Consider the following 19,065-nt stretch of genomic DNA (forward strand, 5'->3'; position numbering starts at 1 on the left):
AATTTGGCACCAATATGCTAGAAATCTTACACCCATGAGCAGAAAACAAATCATGAAAATATAAAATGGAGACAGAAGGAGGGACACTCTATCCACACCTAGAGCCTAAAAATTTAATTTCCTCTATTCTCCCCAATACAGTTCTAAAATTATTTCATCCTTCCAACAACAAAAACTACTGCTGGGAAGTGAAATTGATCCTGATATGGAAGCTGGAAAAAGTAGCCTATGGTATGACCTCTTCCTTAAAAACTAATTCCTAAAGAGGAAATGTTCATAACTGAATGTGCACAACAGAGGTCAGCACTCTGGAGACCTGAAAAAACTACTATGCAGGCATGATTTTGAGTGCAGCACAGTACAACCACTGTAGGACCAGGCACCAAGGATCACAGCATCCTGAGAGATGCACCTGTGAGAGGCAGCATCTCCTTGCTTCCAGCTTCCACTGATTTCTGCACTCCCTGGGAGCTGAACACAGCTGCCCCAACATTTTGCTTTTGAGAAGCAGCATCTCCCAGCTCCTGCTGAGTTTCTACCAGTCCACTTAACCTCTAATCTGGGAATGAAAAATAGTCTGGCATGCCACCCTTAGAAGACTCTTCTGTAGACTGCACAACACTCTCACTTGAAAGTAGGCATCTCTCCAAAACAGATAATGGTAAGCTGAGAGTCCAAGCCAGCAATTCTGAAGTGCTATCAGAAGATAGCCAAACAGATTAATTTTTAGTAAAACAGCCTCCTTGGGTATTAAAAAGCAAAAATTCATGAACAAATGGAGAAATTTCTGAGGCCATTAATTCTGTTGAGGTATCCATGCTCTCAAAAAAATTGGCATTTGTGCATCAATTCATTAAAAATGTGCACCTATGATATCTATGAAGAAATCAGTAATAAGCCTAACAGGTGCACATAAATAAAGACGCATGTTTGAGGGAATGTCTAAAAATTAAGTCCTGTGTTTTTATATTAGCAGTCATGTCTTTACTCTTAAGAAAACTAGGAAGTCAAGGAAGTATTTCATAGTGCTGGAACAGGCATACACACAATATATATAAAATGCAAAAATCTGTCACTACTTAGCAAAAGCAACTATTACCTTATATTTTTGAAAAGGCAAATTGTTACTAATAAAGTTAAACTTTTTGGCTACTTCTGAACCAGCTTCTTAAATAAGAAAAGGAAAGACAAAATAATGACAACTAAAAGAAGGAAAAATGTATTTTATTAGCTCATAGGATATGATACCTTTAAAATACTGAGGCGTGAAAATATTTTAATGGGCGCATAAAAAAATAATGTATTGAATAACCACAAGCACCCATGCATTAACACAATAATTATTGGGATATATCAGTGGAATATTTAAACATGCATCCTTGCATGTGGTGTATTTTTTATTTTACTCTTCACTAGAACAACGGCTTAAGCAGCTCCAAGATATTCCCCACAGAGCTGTAATTAGTGCATAAAATGCAACCAAAAGAAGTGTTGGTTGAAACCTGAAATCTGAACCTGTGGAATGCTGCAATGAATTTCTCATTTTCCTAAACAAAATAGAGCCAACTACAAGGGCTGCATGAATTGCAGTTCTGGTTCAGGCTATCTCTCCATATTATCGTTACTATTGTTGTTGCTGATGTTGTTACTGGGATAAAGCAAGCTGTATATTGTAAACACCTGTGATAAAACAAGAGCTAGGTTTTCCAAATTTCTGTTGCACAAAGAGTCTCTAGTTAATAATAGGTGAAATTGTCTCTGCATGCAAAGCCAAAGTAAACAGGCAGCGCACAAGAAAGATATCTGTGTTAGGACTGAATACGGGATGGACTTCACACACCCCCATTCCATGAAGTGGGTTTAGGCAGTTCTCATCACCTTTACACTACCATCTGATTAAATGCTCTAGAGAGGAGTCCATGGCCACCAGATCCACATAGCTGTTGTTTCACTGCTTACGTCAGACTCTTCCTTATGGAAAACTTCATGTTTTGAGATGTTTGTCGAACTTCTGAGGTTCAACAAAGAGCCTCAAATTTTCTGCAAATTTAGCTCTTTTCAGTAGATCAGCAGTAAAATAAGGCTGCTCCGCTTCTGCCTCTGCAGACTGAGGACTGCAGTAATCACTTTGTGCAGTTTGTCTCCCATAACACTCGTTTAGGAGGAAACAACGCACTTAGGCTGTGTGCAAAATCATTGCCCTCACGTTTTTGTGCCTTAAACTTATGTTAAATTCTATGCACAGAAAACTCTTGATGCCAAACTTCCAGCAATTAGCCTTTCAGGAATGTATTTCTTCCCACATGACACATAGAAATACATAGATTCTGCTATTGTTCATGTAGATGAGTGAAGTGGATATGTGATTTGCACATAAAAAGTAACCAGATTCCTCTTTCAAAAATTCACTCTCTGAAATGTATATACTTAAGTGTATGGAAAGACACCCATTTGCCAAAGCTGCTTTTCAATATTGGCTTTCCAAATTAAGATTTACCTCCCAACAAGAATGGTGTGGTTTTTTATGTTCCAATATATCACCTGTTTCAGGCTGGGCACCCAAAACCAGAGGCCACTTTTGACAAGTCCAAAAGCAGTAATGCTATTCTGGCTTGTTACAACAGTTTCCATACATGTGTGAGATGGGATGAGGTAACTAAACAGTTTTGGTTTCCAGTACACTTTGTGACATTGTAAGGAAACTGGACATTTTGAGGTATATTTTCCTGTAACTCTCATTCCAAATTTTCCTGCCTTTTAGGATTTGTATATTCCACTGACAGTAATGTAAGAACATTTCTGGTATATTATTTCTTTTTCTGCAACTTTTTTTTTTTTTTTTGTACTACACATTGACTGTCAGTGAAGAAGCTCACTTTACACAGAAAGTGAAGGAGAGAAATTTTAAGGTTAGATTTGTTTATATATTTCCAAAAGAAAATAAAGTGCGTAGTGTCAAAGTTCATCCAGGTATCACTGAGCCTAAAGTCTATTTCATTTACTGGAAGGCAATATCCCTAATTCTACTCTGGCTGAACGCTGAAAGTTGCTAACTATGTGCAAATGGTAGAGCAAAGAATTATTATTAGCTTAATGATGTGTTAAGGTTGTCACCTCACCTGATTTTTGGTGGGCAATCTCGCTCTGGAGAAAACTAAATCATATCAAGTATAAATCACATTTGCAAAGCCATTAAGGCATCCTGAGATATGTATATCAGCCAAATGCAAGGTAATAAGACCTAGAAATGAAGCTTTTTGGTAAGACATAGAGGAGGGTGGGCGAACTCTTGGAAAGCGGTGACTCTGAAAGGGAGTTTAGGGTCATGGCAGATTACCAACTGGCAATAAGCTGCCTTAAAATTTAGTTTGCTGCTTGGATTGGTAAACTGGGTAAATATGAACATGTGCAGGGAATAGGGAGACAAAGGCTACAACTTCCATGTCCCATTCTGGTATCCACACTTGGAAAAATAATGCCGGGAAACAAAGTGTTTTAGAAAGAACTACAGGAATGAGCTGTGGTTTGGAAATTCTGACTAACAGAATGAAACTGAATATACAAAACATTACTGTTAAGGCTGTAGAACAGATTTTGAAGGACAATAGGAGGCACCAGCATTAATGGAAACAGGTCAAAATGCAACATGCACTTCAGAATTCCAGGTAAATCTGTCATGTTTTTCTCTGATAACTTACTTTAAGCAGAGAAACGTATTAGAACCAATCTGTCTGTCTTCTGCAAAACATGTAATGAGCCTTCCAAGAAATTAGTAATGAAACAAAAGAAAATGAAGTTTAATGTAACAGCAAGGTGGAGGTGGAAATGGTTGCACTGGAGATGATGTGGCCTGTGCTGAAGAAACACAGGGGTTAGGGAAGTTTTGAGTAGAGCATTTTAAGGATGAGGCAAGGAAACAAAGTTATTAGGTGATTTTGACATAAAAAGAAAGAACATGTTAGTGAATCTAGTAATTATGATCACCTGCATTCAAGAAAATGATTCAGGCTGGAAGATGTGGAGAGAAGCACCACTCTGATGAGCAAGGAGATGGACAGTCTAGTTTTTAAGTGATTAATGAGTGTGGCTTGTTTATCACATCAAAATGAAGTCTGAGAGGGGACTGTGTTCTACAAATATGTCAGAAAGAAAAATGGAAGGAGAAAAGGTATTTAAGCTGAAGCACAATTTTGGCCCTGGAAAAAACAGGCAAAGAACCGCACATGAGTAAACCTGGCTGTAACTTAGAAGAAAGTCTCTAACTAATAGAATAGTCATGGCTGTGAAACCATCTCCCAACAGAAACAGAGGGGAAAAAAATTCTAATTCATTCTAGAATAGAAATTGCTGAAGGTATTTATAGGACATGATGCCTGTGATAGTACAGAACTGTACTGGATGACCTACGCGGTCATTTCCTGTCTTATGTCCCTATGTTCCAATTTAATTTATCCAAGAGATCACTTGGCCAAAATCTGTAATTACTTACAAGTGGAGATTTCTAACAGCATAAGATGCACCATAAATATAGCAGAAGAGGCATTTTACAGTGGAAAGGAAACTAAGAAATTTAGATGAGTAACAAGCTATGTATTTTTAATAGCGAAGGCTGTTAGTGACTTGCACAGCCGTGGACATAACAGGTTTCAGTCAAGACTGGCTCTTCCCAAAAGATGTACAGAAAACAGAAAATAATAGATCAATCAAGAAAACAGGGATATTGATGCAGTAATAATTGGATGAAATTTTGCTGATCTGGCTTATGATGAAGGCCAGGACTAGATGATAATTGCCTTTTCTGATGTTAGAACTATGAATATTATTTCAAGCCAATGATGCTATGTCTTGTGACATCAGAAGATGGAAGAATTACAATGATAAAACGCCATATGACTTTTCCAGTACTGGTAAATAGTCAGCACCCACCTGTAGTACAAAGCCGCTCAAAGTTTAACTTGGTGAAGTAACTATAACATCACATTTTCAGATATTACATCACAGATGCAATAGGGATACACAGTATATATGCAAATCATATAACAGATAAATGCCAGGACATAACATTAGGTTACATCAGCATACTGGAAGTCATGTCTTCTGAGACCTGCCCCAAGCACAGCACTAATTCTTCTGATTGATCTTCAACAAGTAGTTTTTGGCAAACTAATTAGAAATGTGCAGGAGGTCTTGTGCATTCAAAATGTATCTATACATGATCTGAGATACGCATAAACACAGGTATGTGTTATTCAGTCTCAAATGGCCGCTGTACAAAGTGGATAAACACAATACACAGTTTAAAAAATCTGGTCTTAACCTCTGCATCGCAATATTTCAGTATATAAAATGACAACCATTTTGGAAGTTATTTTGACACATTTGACTGAAAGTCTTCTTGCAGTAACTTCTGTCATAGATTTTTATAGTGCAATTCTCTGGCAAAGCAAAACAGAGCAACTCCTCTTTGTGTAGGCAACACATCCTACTCAGAATGGCACAGAGAAGTGATGACAGGATGAATAAATTCAAGACAAAAATCTGTGGTACAACACAGGCAGTAAACCTTTGCCTGGACACTTGCAAATCATGAACAATCCCTTCCGCTTTTGAAGTAGAAGCATATAGTAGTAGTAGTAGTAGAAGTAGTAGTAACAACAACAACAACAACAATACGTGAAATCCTTTTTGTTCTTTTCTCCTTTCCCTTTTCTTCTCTTCCCTTTTCTTCCCTTGTCTTTCTCTCTGTTGCATGTGGGTGGGAGGCTTGTTTAGAGATTGTAAGAGAGCCTTCTGCTCCCAGCAAACACTCTGAAAACACACACACATTCACTCACGCACTCTCCCTCTCTCTCTCTCTCTCACTCACTCACTCACTCTGCAGCCAAAGTTGGTGAAGTGAGAGAGATGAGAAGGGGCAGTGATGATGGGAGGGAAGGCACAAAGCTGAGTTCTCACAAGAGGTTCAGCCACACAGCATCTGGTCATTAATGTCCATCAAACATTTTGGCTTGTGTCCAGCTGGCGAAACAGAATGGTGTCATGGCAATAAGTTGAAGGCCCCTGCGCCGATGCAGGCAGAAGGCCAAAATTTTCCATGTAGATTTCCCTGCCTCTTAGGTTGTATGAAGGATGACCTGCCCTGTTGCTGATTTGGACTACCTTACGGGTACTGCAGAACAAACAACATAAAGCATGCCGTTGGTGAGACATTTGGAGAGGTGAGATAACCAGCTCTTTGAAACCCTGCATCGTAAAGTATCAACGGGTCATATAGCCAGAAACTTGGTCTTTGCCAAACAGCAGTGAAAGAACAAGTCAAAATATCTGAAATGCATTACTCTCCAAATGATGTTGAGACTGATCCCAGAGTAACAGGCTTCTTTGTATGAATAGAAATGAACTAGTCTGAATGCTGTATCACAGAGCCATGAATCAGTAAGCCTAAGTCTCTCAAGCGCTTATAGCATTGTGCTTATAGACTGTGAGATGCAGACATCTTAAAATGCAGTCATCTTAAAATCTGATGGTACTTTGGTTTTATCTTTCTGAATCAAGGAAAGGCTTTTGTGTTCTCCCTTTTGTCCCAGACTCAGCAGTCTTATCACATGGTTTGGCCACAATCATGTTTTGCAATGCTAAGTCTGTTTGTTCTTGAACACAGAGTGAAATGTGACATTGCATACCTAATCTTTTCTTGAATATGTTACTTTTGGATATACTGCCCTTTGTTTGGTTTTTTTCAGGAAAGTTCTGTGTGATTATAATGGAATTATTTTTGAGATTATTAGGTCTACAACTTGTAATGCATCAGTATTTAAAACGCAAGCCTCTAGAATTTTCCACACTTACAACTACACTATTTCCAAGAAAAGGACCTTGTCAACTGGAAGCATGATATAAAGGGAGCTTTTATATTTGCATAGAAATTGTTTGATAGCAAAGTCCCCAAAGTTTCGCTTTGAACTCAAGTGCAAATTTAATAGAATTAAACAAAATACCCTAAAGATGACAGAAAATCACGGTACTTGAGACAGGTTTAAAAATTGGTTCCCTCTTCCTTTACCTTGATCCTGGGCAGAATTTTTAAAGCACATCTAACTTGTGGGTTAGGTTGTCATTTCATAAACTCAGTTATTACTCAGTATCCTTTCTTTAAATAGATTTGTCTATTTCAATTCATGGCATGTGCTGTCTCTGTGGGACTCTATGGAAAAACTGTACAGTCATTTATCTTTGTTATTTTCTGCAGTATTTGGAAGGAGTAATCATATTAGCTCAGCAGATTTAAAAATAATAATAGTTCTAAAACACCCTGCATGAGCTGTTAATTGGAATAATATGCACTAAAGACAAACCAGGCATTTTTTCATGGGTTCCAGCCTCTCAGCAAACTGAGTAAGAAACTGTGGCTCTTGCATCCATGAGTAAAATAAAAAAAAGTAATAACTCAGTTTAATTATACTCTAATCAAAGTTATTATTCAGCATCACCTTTGATTTTCCTAATTAAACAAGCAGAGCATAATTTCCTTTTCAGATGCTTTTAAAAAATCTTGACCTTTCCCTTTGCTGTCCCATTTTTAAAAAATAATATCCAGTTGTGTGTGCATATGCACAATAAATGAAGAATATAAATCTTGAATCTTTGTGTAGATCTGAAAGAAGGTCTTGCCAAATTTTCCTGTACCAATATGTTACTTTAATTTACATCACAGATGCTATACTAGATGTAATACTGTTGTTGTTCAGTTCAATATTTCTAAAAAAAGGTCAAGATCTGTACACAATGTAATAAGCATTTTTGTCTGCCTATTATTATTTGCACAATTACTGTGACTGCTTGGGGAAATCTATGTTTGGCTGAGTATCTAGTCATTACCTTGCACAATGATGTGATTTTAGGAATATTTTGGCACAGAGATATTTTGTCTTTTCTTCTCCCATTTGCCTCATCTTTTAAAATGACACATCTTATGACAGTGTAAGGAAATATACAAAAAGTATCTGAACATGAAAAGGCACAGTTTATTAAAATGAACAGAACAGGTTAGTCTTATAGTAATTTTTGGTCTGGAAACTGAGCCTATTAAGGAAGCTGGTAATTGAGACATATTTACAATCTTTCAGTCTATATTACATTTTAAAGAATGTGAGTTAGAGATTGACCTTAAACATTTTGTATTTCTTATCACTATGATTTTATATAAGTTTTAAAGAGAACTTTTATTTCCTTAGTAGAAATTAAAAAGCTTTTGTAGTCAGAGCTAGACAAAATCTCCAAATATATGGAAATATTTAGATCTATTCAACTCTACATGGGCAACTTTAGGCAGAACAGAAACCTGATAAAATGAAATAGAAGCTAAATTGTAAAAATAATAATTTGACTGGCATCAAATATGACTTCTACTATTTCTCAAAAAAATTTACCAAACATTTTTTCTGCATTGTTATCAGAAAAAACAGCACCTCAGAATTTTAAAATTAAATACTATGTTTCCACTATATACTGGTACTTACTAAAATATAGACCAATGTGCTGGCAAAATGAAATTCATCTGAGTTCTGTAGGGTATTCTTTCATAGTACAGCTATAATAATAACAATGGAACAACAATGCTTGTAGGCAAGATCCATGATCTTGGCAAATTATTCCACATTCTTGATTTATACCGCATCTATCCCCAGTTTGAGATTTCAAAGAGGAAGTTGCTGAGTTCTGGCACAGAAATTTGGGCTAAACTTTTCATGATTGTCGTACCTACATTAAGTATGACATTTAAACTAACACATATATATGTTTAAACATAAAACTTATTTTGTTTAACTTCCCCTGCATCCTGCAGTTCCATTAGGATTACCTTCATCACTTTATTGTTTTTCTTCTCTGTGGTCACTGTCAAACAGTAGTAAACTCTAGTTGGGTGATGGGGAGCGCTGATATTCCTTCTGAAAGGAGGAGTGATGATGCATGGGAAGTAGTAATGGGGATGCATTTGGCCTTCTACATATTTGTTATATTGTTCTAAGACCACTTCAGTAACTATTTTAATAATGATTACTAAATACAGCAGAACTCTCTGGGGCAGAATCTACCAATGTCCCTAAATGTGTTTAACTGCTAAGCCCCTGGAATTTCTCTCAGGGTGAAGTTAAGTACACGCTTGAGTATTTTGTTATGCTCGGCTTCACATGTTACATAACGTACAACAAGCAAAAGCGTAAATCTGCAGCTCTGCACAGAATGGTCATCACACGACCAAGTGAAAGGAAGGCAGTGGGCCGTGGCTGCATGGTTAGTAAAGCATTCACAGAACTGAGTTTGAGAGACATGTCTTCAACATCACGTAGCATTGCAAGCACACAGTCTCTGTCACTGGTTTAGTATTTCAGTAACTGCTCTTCAGAACTTACCTACTGGGTAGCTGAGCACGTATTATTATCCAAATTTCGGGCAGGGAGGAGAGGGCTGAGAGTAAGAAATTTATGCAACTTTATCAAGGAAACCAAAATAAGCCAGGGATGCAGCTGTGATTAGATGTGAATTCACAACTCCTAGGCTTGTGCTGCTATGCACTGTTTATGTGATACTGTGTATCAATTTTATGATGTATTTATTTACAACTTATAGTCAAGTATACTGTAAATCACTTGGAACACTGCACTGTGCATAGAGACTGTCAGCTTGACCAGGTGCTCTTGTAACTTTGTCTATTACCGCTCTGCACCCATTGTCCGTGTTTGCTGTTATGACTGCTTTTTATGGTATGCCTTAAATTTATACAGTCTCTCAGTGGCGGACACTGTCTCCTACCCATGGCAGAGATCTTCCAGGCTGAATGTCAGCTATAGTTTGCTAAAATCAGTCTTGGCATACCTGGTTAAAACACTTACTGACTTCAATAATACCTGCACTTTCCGATCTTGCTGCAGTGTTACCATGTTCCAGTAACCATGTGCCAGTTTCACTTTGGCCCAACAGTTTCAGTCTCTTTAAACAAATGTTTTGTTTTAATCCCATCTTTTCTGATGCTAGAGCCACCCACCACTGAACTAGCAAGTCTCCTGCTGCATTCAAAATAACACTCAGACCTTCAAGTGCAAAGCTTTAGAAACCTTTCCACCATTCCTACAGAGTGGAAAGAGGTGTGAGCGTTGGAAGATGAGGAATTCCCTAATCTATTTAACAGGCAGGAGGGTAAAAGGAAGAACTAAAAACTGGCCTCTGACATCGAAAGTTCCTCTAACTACCCATTTTCTTCTGTGGCCTTATTTGTTTTGACAGTAAATTATTAAAGAAAATCAAAAAGGTCTTAGATTTTTTCATATAGGGGTGTTTGGGATTTTATGTGTTATATTATTGAAGATCTGTGGGCTATATCACAGGGAAAATGTAATAGCACAGACTTGTAGAGAAATGTAAATATAAATTATAAATAGGGTGTAAGTTCTCTGAGACCAGACATAAACACTAAAAGAAACATGGATGACATTTTTTAGACCCCAACTCCCCACTAAAATCATCAAACTTCCATTAAGAAATCGAGCAAAACAAAGCAACAAAAGAAAGGAAGAAGGAAAACCAGTCAAGGCTTTTGCTTTAAAATTTCATTGCAATTCAGATTTGATGACTTGGCACTGCTGTGCAAAGCAGCATTTTTCAGTCTTATTTTTTCTTGCAGAATTACATCATTACCTCAGACCAGTTTTAAAGGACACTGAGGATGATGTATTCCAGCTGAAAATGAACAGAGCTGATACTTTGGGAAGGACTGACCGTCAGGTCACTACAGAAGGAAAATGTATTCTTAGTTTTACACAAATGAAGCTTTTCTTCTTTCCCTCAGAATCCTTTCCTCTTCCCCATGCTGTGCACTTGCACATACTGGGCACATGTACCCTTATGCTTGCACACTAGAGCAGAGCTAGAAGATGCACTTTGATGCCAACCTACCATTCTGATGCCGTTCTCAAAGGCCTGACGTGCTAAAGAAGCAGGTCCGTCCACAGTCTTACCGTCGTCATCAGGCCCCCAGCTGGCACTGTAGATGTGGATGTGCTGGGGATTAAGGCTTAGAGACTTTGCTTCTACCATGTCTGTCACGTCTCCATCCAGCATCCGTACACCTTCAGAATGAAAGATACAATGAACAGAACCAACCAACTTGAAATGCTTCTTTTTTTTTTTTTTACCCAGAGAAAATTGTTATGTAGGACATGGACTGAATGATCATAAGGATTTCTACTGTTGTTAAAAAAACCCCAAAACCTGTTTGGATATGTGTTTTTCAAATGGAAAAAAGTCTCTAGATGAAAAAATACAAAAAAGGAAGGAATATTTTGGTCTTTCTTCAAGTTTTAAAAAACCCCTACAACTCATTTATCCACTATAGAGCCTTCAAACTTCAACAACAAACTTTTACACTAAAGAAAACTTAAAAAAAGACTCAAACCTTGAAATGTTTGTATATCTCACTTGAAGATAATACATGATTTTCTTTCTCCTTTTATACTGCACTGAAACTGCAGCACCTAATTTGACTCATTTACAGTCCTAAGCATGTTGACAGATGTAATAAAAGGATCTCTGCTGACAGATAAACATGGGATTATTCCTTCATCGCATGAGACCGCAAAGAAGAAACTGAGGAGAAAGCTCGTATGTACAGACTGATTACCATACACAGTAGCAAGGCAATTACAGGAGGTTACTAACAAATACCCTACATGTAACATTATTCAACCTGAAACTACAATAGTGTGAACATCCTCCTCTGTGTAGAAGCTTTTGTAAGGTATAATCTGAAATTTTTGTGTTAAAATAATCCATTCATGTGGGTCTGGACAAGTCAATGTGCCAGCCCTTCTAAAGTGAATGGCATAATGATGTTTTAATATCACTGGACTGAATAAGGTAGACTTAAATCTGGAAACTGAGAAAATCCTGAAGTTGTTCTTTTGACTAACTGTAAGACTTTGACTGAAGTTAATCCTGACGGAGAAAACCACTGATGCCAGTTTTAACCTAAACAAGAAAAAGGACCTACATACAGCTAGCATGACATCTGATCAAAGAGATGTTAAATATTAAATATTGATTATAACTGTACAATAGTACAATGATTACTTCCACAATTAACAAATTTGACGCTCTTTCTCCTTTAAAAGACCACTGCTATTTATAAGCCAAATTTACATATTTTTACTTACAGACACATTTCATTTTGCTCTTGAGCTCAGACTGAGCTAACTTGAGTGTTTACCAAGACCTTAACTTTCAATTAACAAAAGGCATAGAGGGTGCTTTGTTGATAGAGGGTCTTTTTTTTTTCCTCACTCTAATTGACTCAAAAATGAAAAGTGATCATATTTCTAAGTTCACACAAAAGCTGCCCATGTTTTGTGAGATAATAAACTTTTACAAACAGTGATCTCACTATGAAATTTACTTTATAAAAAAAGTCATTAAACCAACTCTGGTATTCTCGGGTTTTATTTTTCTTCCTCAGCATAATCTCAGAAAATTAATGATGGGTGGAAGTTGTGTTCTCAATTTCTTTCAAGCCCATCAAAATATATTTAGTTCTAAACAAAGACAATAAAAGGTACACCGCTTTTGAAAGAAGGAAAATAAAGCTTCCCTTTATGTGTCTATTATGCATAGCAAGCCTAAATAATACTACATGTACCTGGTGAACAATAACTCCAAATTCTGCCTTTGGCACCTGAAGTAATTCACACCAGATTTCTTTGCTAACGGTGAAGTGGTCAAATCAAAAACAACATGGACAAGGCTGTGACTTCAGTGTTGTTCTCTCTGGCCAACAACTGACAGACATGCTTCAAGGGTGACTTTGAACTACAGACGTGTCATTGGCTATTTAAAATAAAAATAATTCCTTTCCCTTCTTCCTTCCTTCCTTCCTTCCTTCCTTCCTTTCTTTCTTTCTTTCTTTCTATTTCCCCAAATGTCTGGAGCAGTTAATTCTGCCGATCACAAAACCTCCGAACTGCATTTGGCATGTGGTGATAGCGCAACAAAAGCTGTCCAGAAGGCAATTAAAAGACTGTGTTTGCAGACTGTTCCACCTAAGACTTTAGAGCTCTGTAAAAGTTTTCCAATATTTGCAGTAATTGCCAAAATGTAAGTGGCATTTTAGTCAGACAAAACTTTCAATGAATCACAGGAAACATGCAAAACTGAGCTGAAAGCAAGTTTTCTTTTAAAATGTTTGTTTTTAATCAGCATCTGACTTAAAGAAACAGCTGAACTAATTCTTCATCTGCTGAAGACAATCTACATCTGTTCTGCCATAATTCAGTGTAACTGTTTTCCCATCAGGACTCAAGCCCAGCCAAGTAACTAAGCACCCAAATCCCCACAGATGCTTTGCAACTTCTACAATCAGTCTGCAACAATAACAACATGCTAACCATCCTATAAAAAGTCTCAAGCTCAGTAGGTGGTAATGTGCTATGTGTGATTAATGCAGAGAGTCACATGAAAAAAAAGATCTACCCCTTTGGTGCACTGGTTTGTCTTTTGGTGAAAGGGCCTGTAGCTTAGCTAAGCGCAAACCACAGGCATAGTGTGTAATTTTTTACAAGAAACATCCCACAACCTGAAAAAGAACTGAAGGTCCAGACTGGAATTTTACTCAAATTTTCTTATCTGCAGATTACATCTGCACCGTTGTAAGAGAAGGCTCAGACTTTCTAAGGATGTTATTTTTGACCTATTTGTGGTGAGAGGTTCTTAAACGTGTGGAAATGAGACAAGGAGCACAAACACATTTAGGAAAAAAGTGAGCATTACTGGTGGATATCTTGTTAACAACTTTCCATCACAAATATCATTAATTGGATTCATTCAGCTGCCAGTATTTGACGGAATATTGATGGCAAGGAATACTTTACCCCTTTGCTTCATCTCCTTACTATACCTTACATATACCTTATATACATATATATACACACCTTACTATACCTTAGGTCCAGAGATGCTTTTTGGTTTGAAATAAAGAATACTTATCTTGGTGGAGCAAATTGAACATCACTGTCAGCAGGTTCTCCTCTGTGTAAGGAGAATGTAATTGCTTTACCTCGACTAGTTTCTTCCCCAAGAAGGCCCAAGGAGGGTCTTTAAATCCCTGGGAAACAAGCAAGCTGAACACAAGTTCAGCATCACATGAGTCAACATTTTTACACTCTATCTGGCCTGTGGAGAAGGAACAGAACCACTGCATATTCACATGTGTAGCTTATGGATTTTCTGAGGGAAGGGAGGGAGGCATGCCAAACAGAGGTCAGCAGCAGTAAAACTCGTAAATATATGTACCTAGCGGAAGGGGAAGCTTAACCTCCCTTCCTGACGCTCTGGAATTCCCTCTTGCCTCTGACTTTCTGCAGATTATGGGCTGAGCCTCCTGAAGTTTTATTTTCAAGTGCCGATGCTTTTAAAAGGTGGTACATTACCTCAAGTGAGGTTTAGACACTGTTACTGATTTCCAGCTTTCTTTTAAGAACAGTGTTAGTGATGGCTCTACAGAATCATGGTGACAAATGGAGTGGATAGAATTTTTATTTCACTTAGACCAGTGAAATTTCTTGAAGGCTGTTGTATTCTTCATACTAAATAAATAAATAAATAAATAAATGGGACATATATCCAGTCTTCACTGTCCACACTAACTGTGTTCATACTATGTCCATCTGAATCTGTTCTTACACTATGTTTAGACAAGGCTGTGGTTCAGCTAATATGCCTGGAAGGTTTCCAAAACATTATTATTGCACATCCCTAATGCTTAATAAAGAATAACCTGTTAAGAAGCCACTGTTACTAATGGAGAACTTTTCAAGGACATGCCCAAGCTGTTGCAGGTTGTGTCACTACTCAACTTACAAATGAAACTTCTCCAGAAGCCATCTTTTATCTCTATCAGTGCACTCACTCTCCTCTGACTCTGGTTTGACAACGCAGTAAATCTGATTTCATAGCTGCTGGTGCATGACCAAATGCCATGTCTACATGAGAAAACTTGTTAATCTGCCACAATCTCAGTCACTTGGCCAGTTCAGATCTTCTAAACCACTCTGACAGGGTAACTTTGTGCAGGCAGGCTCTCCACCTGAAGGGAAATTGTTTTTCTACATCACTCTAACCTTAGGCTGGATCAGGTATTGTCTATCCTCTTGAAGCCAGCAGGAAAACAGAAAGCTGACATTAGGATGATGTTGTGTGCTTTGGCTAATTTGAAATGCAGCTGTGCTCACATTTGATTTGGATCAAACTTGTACTGATCCAGTAGAGAACAGACACAGTACTATTAATTATGGGAACATGGCCTCAACTCTGCCTGGTCCTATTTTTAACTGTCCTCTGGTGTATATATAGGTAAACATATTTCTGTTTTCACAGATGGGCTCTATTTTGGGACAGAAAATCAACAATTAATGATTTTGAGCTATAGGTCTTTCTACTGAAAGTCAATATACCAATCCCATGATTTCATCAAAAGTACAGGGTAAAACTTCACTTGAAGCATTAAAATCTGTCACAGTCAGGCTGCAGCCTAGAAGACACATAGATGACATCTTGATAGTCATCCCCATAAATTAAGCCAGAGGTCTTAATTGAGCAGCCATTGACTAAGAATTCATAGAAACCACTTGGAACCTCTTGGCTGAATGAACAAGAAAGTGCAATCGAATCTCATATTTCAGGCAATAATCTGATCACACAGAGGGTCAAAAGAAGATTTTCTCTGACCACAGCCAAACAACACAAAAATGTTTCATGTGTTGACAGTGTTTTGTTTGGGATCAGTATGCAGGGCAATATTCCTGATGTGTACATTTACTTCTGGTTTGTCAAAGTTCATCACTTAGAGCTCCAAGTCTGTGAGAAAACCCAAATGTCTTAATTCTGGATTTTGTGTTTTCATCAAAGGTCTCACTTTCTATTTTTCTGTGTTTACTGAGAGGCAGTGTTCCAGGGAGCACTGGAGAAGTGTCACCGCAGACAAACTCCTTCAGTACTGGTATTTAACGATTATGCTACAACTGAGATTTACTTGTTAACACAGCTAGGTTTGTTATCCATACAAATCTCCTTCTCTTGTTGAGAAAGGTCTGAATTTACCACTTCGCACAAATGGCTCTGGTTACTTTTTTCTTTGGTGTGAGATTGTTTCACATACCTCCAATCTTGGCATTAAAGGCGATTCCTACTGTGCAGTGTGAGTTGTTTGCCGTGGCTGCCACTTCTCCAGCACAACGGGTTCCATGCCTGCAGTCAGACAAACATTTTTCCAAGTAAGCACAGTGTTGGGATTAAAGGCTTTGACTTTGCTCATCCTCAGGTGCTAAAAGCACAGCTATCCACAATGCCTTGCACTACTTAATTACCCATAGTAATCTATACCCATGTTACAATATTCTTCCGAATACATTTTAACATCATTATCACAATCATATTAAACTCTTCATGGTAGGCTTTCTAGCTACTGGAAACATGCACGGTTTGTAACAAAGACATACAACGATGATACATAACCTACAGCAACAGAAAGAAGTCTTGATGCCAATTCTTGATTTTGAACCAAATCTTACACTACAGACAGAATTTTTGTCCTGCATTCTCCTGCAACCACTCATGTTGCTAGTATGTAGAGCTCCATACAGTCTCCAGCAGGCACAGCATGTACCACACTTTTCCATGAGGCAGATGAGATTGTACCAATGCCCACACTGCTCTTCAGAGGCAAGCCTAAGACTGGCTCTATGCCAGGTATGCTCAAAGCTTCTGTATAGGCATGTCGTGGTCATGCCTTGGGCCAACGCTGCAAGCCTGCTGCCTTTCTGGGAGCAGAAAAAACAGCTGAAGTACCGTCCACATCAGAGGTATACCCTGTGCCTGGAAGCAGAGCTGGGCTGCAAGGGTATAATCTTAAGAAGCTGCTGAAGGAAAACACAAAACCTCCAGTGGTTGCTCACCTCCCTCCCCACTGTGCAAAGCCACAGTGGGATGCCTTGCTTAGCCCTGATCCATGCTCTCTACAAGGTGACAGTCGTCATCCATATGGCCACCATGGCAGGAAAGCTGTCCCTGCTTTTTGTGATTTTTGACTGAAATACAGGTTTCACAGTGTGTTTTCTACCAGTAAGTTTTGCCCTCATCCTTATGCAGTTAAGCAACTGCATTGCAGAAATGTGACACAAGCAACAAGGAGCAGACAGGGAACTTTAGAGAGCTGCTGTGGAGAGGAGCTATGGAGTTTCAGACCAGACAAAAAAAGAGATGGGGAGTTGATGAGACGGAGATAGAAAGAGAATGTAAGGCTTGGGTAGCCACAAAGAAAGAAGTTTAAAAAGTTAAGGCAAAAAATTTATAACAACTTGGCAAGCACTTCAGAAGAGGCTAAGTGAGGTCAGTTCTGTACACAGGCAGTCTTCTGCTGGTGGTGGTTGACACAGTGCTTACACAGACATCTGGAGAACCCAGGTGTTTTTGAATTAAAGTTGACATCCATATTACAGACAAGAATCACAGCTGCATTCTCTTCGTACAGCTTGTTTTGGGGTAGGTTCACTCCTTATTTCCTTACTATTAGTGCAACTTTTTTCCCTTAACCTTTTCAGACACTTAGATGAGAAACACTAAGATAAGTTGTTTGGAATGGATTAATGTAAAACAAGAACAACAACAAATAGGAATAGGAAAAAAAGAGGAAACAAAAAAATAAGCCCTAGAAGTAAATCAATGCTAACCTGTTAGAATTTCAAAGGAGATAATTCAGTTTATCAGAGAAGTAAGTTATACATAATCTATGAGAAAAGTGTAATCTTCATTCACAAAGTCAAAGTGACAAGTTGGATGCTGATAATTCCGAAAGCTGGATCAAGGTTTCACAATTACATGTATATCTCATTTCCTATCAATCTGTTTACAATCCATCATTTTGTTGCCAAACTTGATAAAAGAATTTTTCAAGAGTGAATTTGAAATTTATTTTTCATATGAAGCCTCATTTTCAAGCCTAATTTTCTTCATTTGAAGAAAACCTAACTCCAATTGATAAACCAATGTCTTATGCTATTACAGAATTGTTTTGAAAAGCGTGAAGTAAATAATACAGCAATCGCAGATGAAAACAAGTTTTAAAAAGATCCTTCTTAATTTTCAAGTCTTTTCAAATAGTGTTCTAGCTCTGTGTTTGTTTGAAGCTGTGCCTTTTAAAAATTTATTAATATTTATAGGAAAATGCCTGTCTAAAGTATTATTTACAAGACACAAGATTCCCAAACTTGCCGCCTTCTCATTATGATTTTGTTAGGTGTCACATACAAGTTTAGAGGTGTTATCACTCACACATCAAAGCACAGATGATTATACTCTAGAAATGTAGGTGTAACATACTTGCATGCATCACCTCAGTGCATACAATTTATTAATAAATCACCTCCTGCCTGGTGAAATGCATGTGACCAAGCTGCAGCTTCCCAGAGGGAGACTGCATTGGCAAGAAACCCCTCCTAGGTACCAAGTTTGGGAAGCAGTGATAGAAGGAAGGTTTTTCAGTAGAGAAAGGGGACAGATACAAACCACAATTGGAGGAGGAAGGCTGCCTGAAGAAGAATGGAAGAAACAGCTCAAGTTTCTCTGTGGTTCCCAGTGGAGTATATGGATACCTGCTACTTTGCTAGCTACAACCACTGAGTACAGTCAAAAGGGTTAGATTTCCACTGGATCACCAAACACACCCCAGTCATCCCAGGGCCAGGTAATGTCTGTAGAGGGGAAACAGAGGGGACATGTGGTGGGCATGGGGGGGTCACAGCATGACTGCACTTCCCAGCAGCAACCCACACTAACATGGGATTAACAGCAACATGAAACTGTACCCTAAATTCCAGCTGACGTGGAAGTAGCTGCAGTGGTAGACGTAACTTAAGTAAGAAGTAGCTGAGGCTTTAAAGGACTGGTATGGAAATATCATGACACATATTTATTGAATTAAAGCACAGTGAGAAATTTCATGCAAATTTCTCATAGCAAAAAGCA

At 38.1% G+C, this 19,065-nt stretch overlaps 1 protein-coding gene across 2 annotated transcripts in view; it reads right to left on the reverse strand.

Moving 5' to 3' along the window:
- Nucleotides 1-19,065, reverse strand: part of PCSK5 (proprotein convertase subtilisin/kexin type 5) — a 251,520-nt gene that overhangs the window by 140,376 nt on the left and 92,079 nt on the right. For both annotated transcript variants that reach the window (XM_059833233.1, XM_059833234.1), the window contains exons 6-7: nt 16,202-16,290; nt 10,954-11,126 (exon numbers count right to left, since the gene is read on the reverse strand). In XM_059833233.1, coding sequence (XP_059689216.1) covers nt 10,954-11,126; nt 16,202-16,290 — 262 coding nt within the window. The remainder of the gene's footprint in view (nt 1-10,953; nt 11,127-16,201; nt 16,291-19,065) is intronic.

Source organism: Gavia stellata, chromosome Z (assembly GCF_030936135.1).
Source record: "Gavia stellata isolate bGavSte3 chromosome Z, bGavSte3.hap2, whole genome shotgun sequence".
Taxonomy (NCBI): Eukaryota; Metazoa; Chordata; class Aves; order Gaviiformes; family Gaviidae; genus Gavia; species Gavia stellata.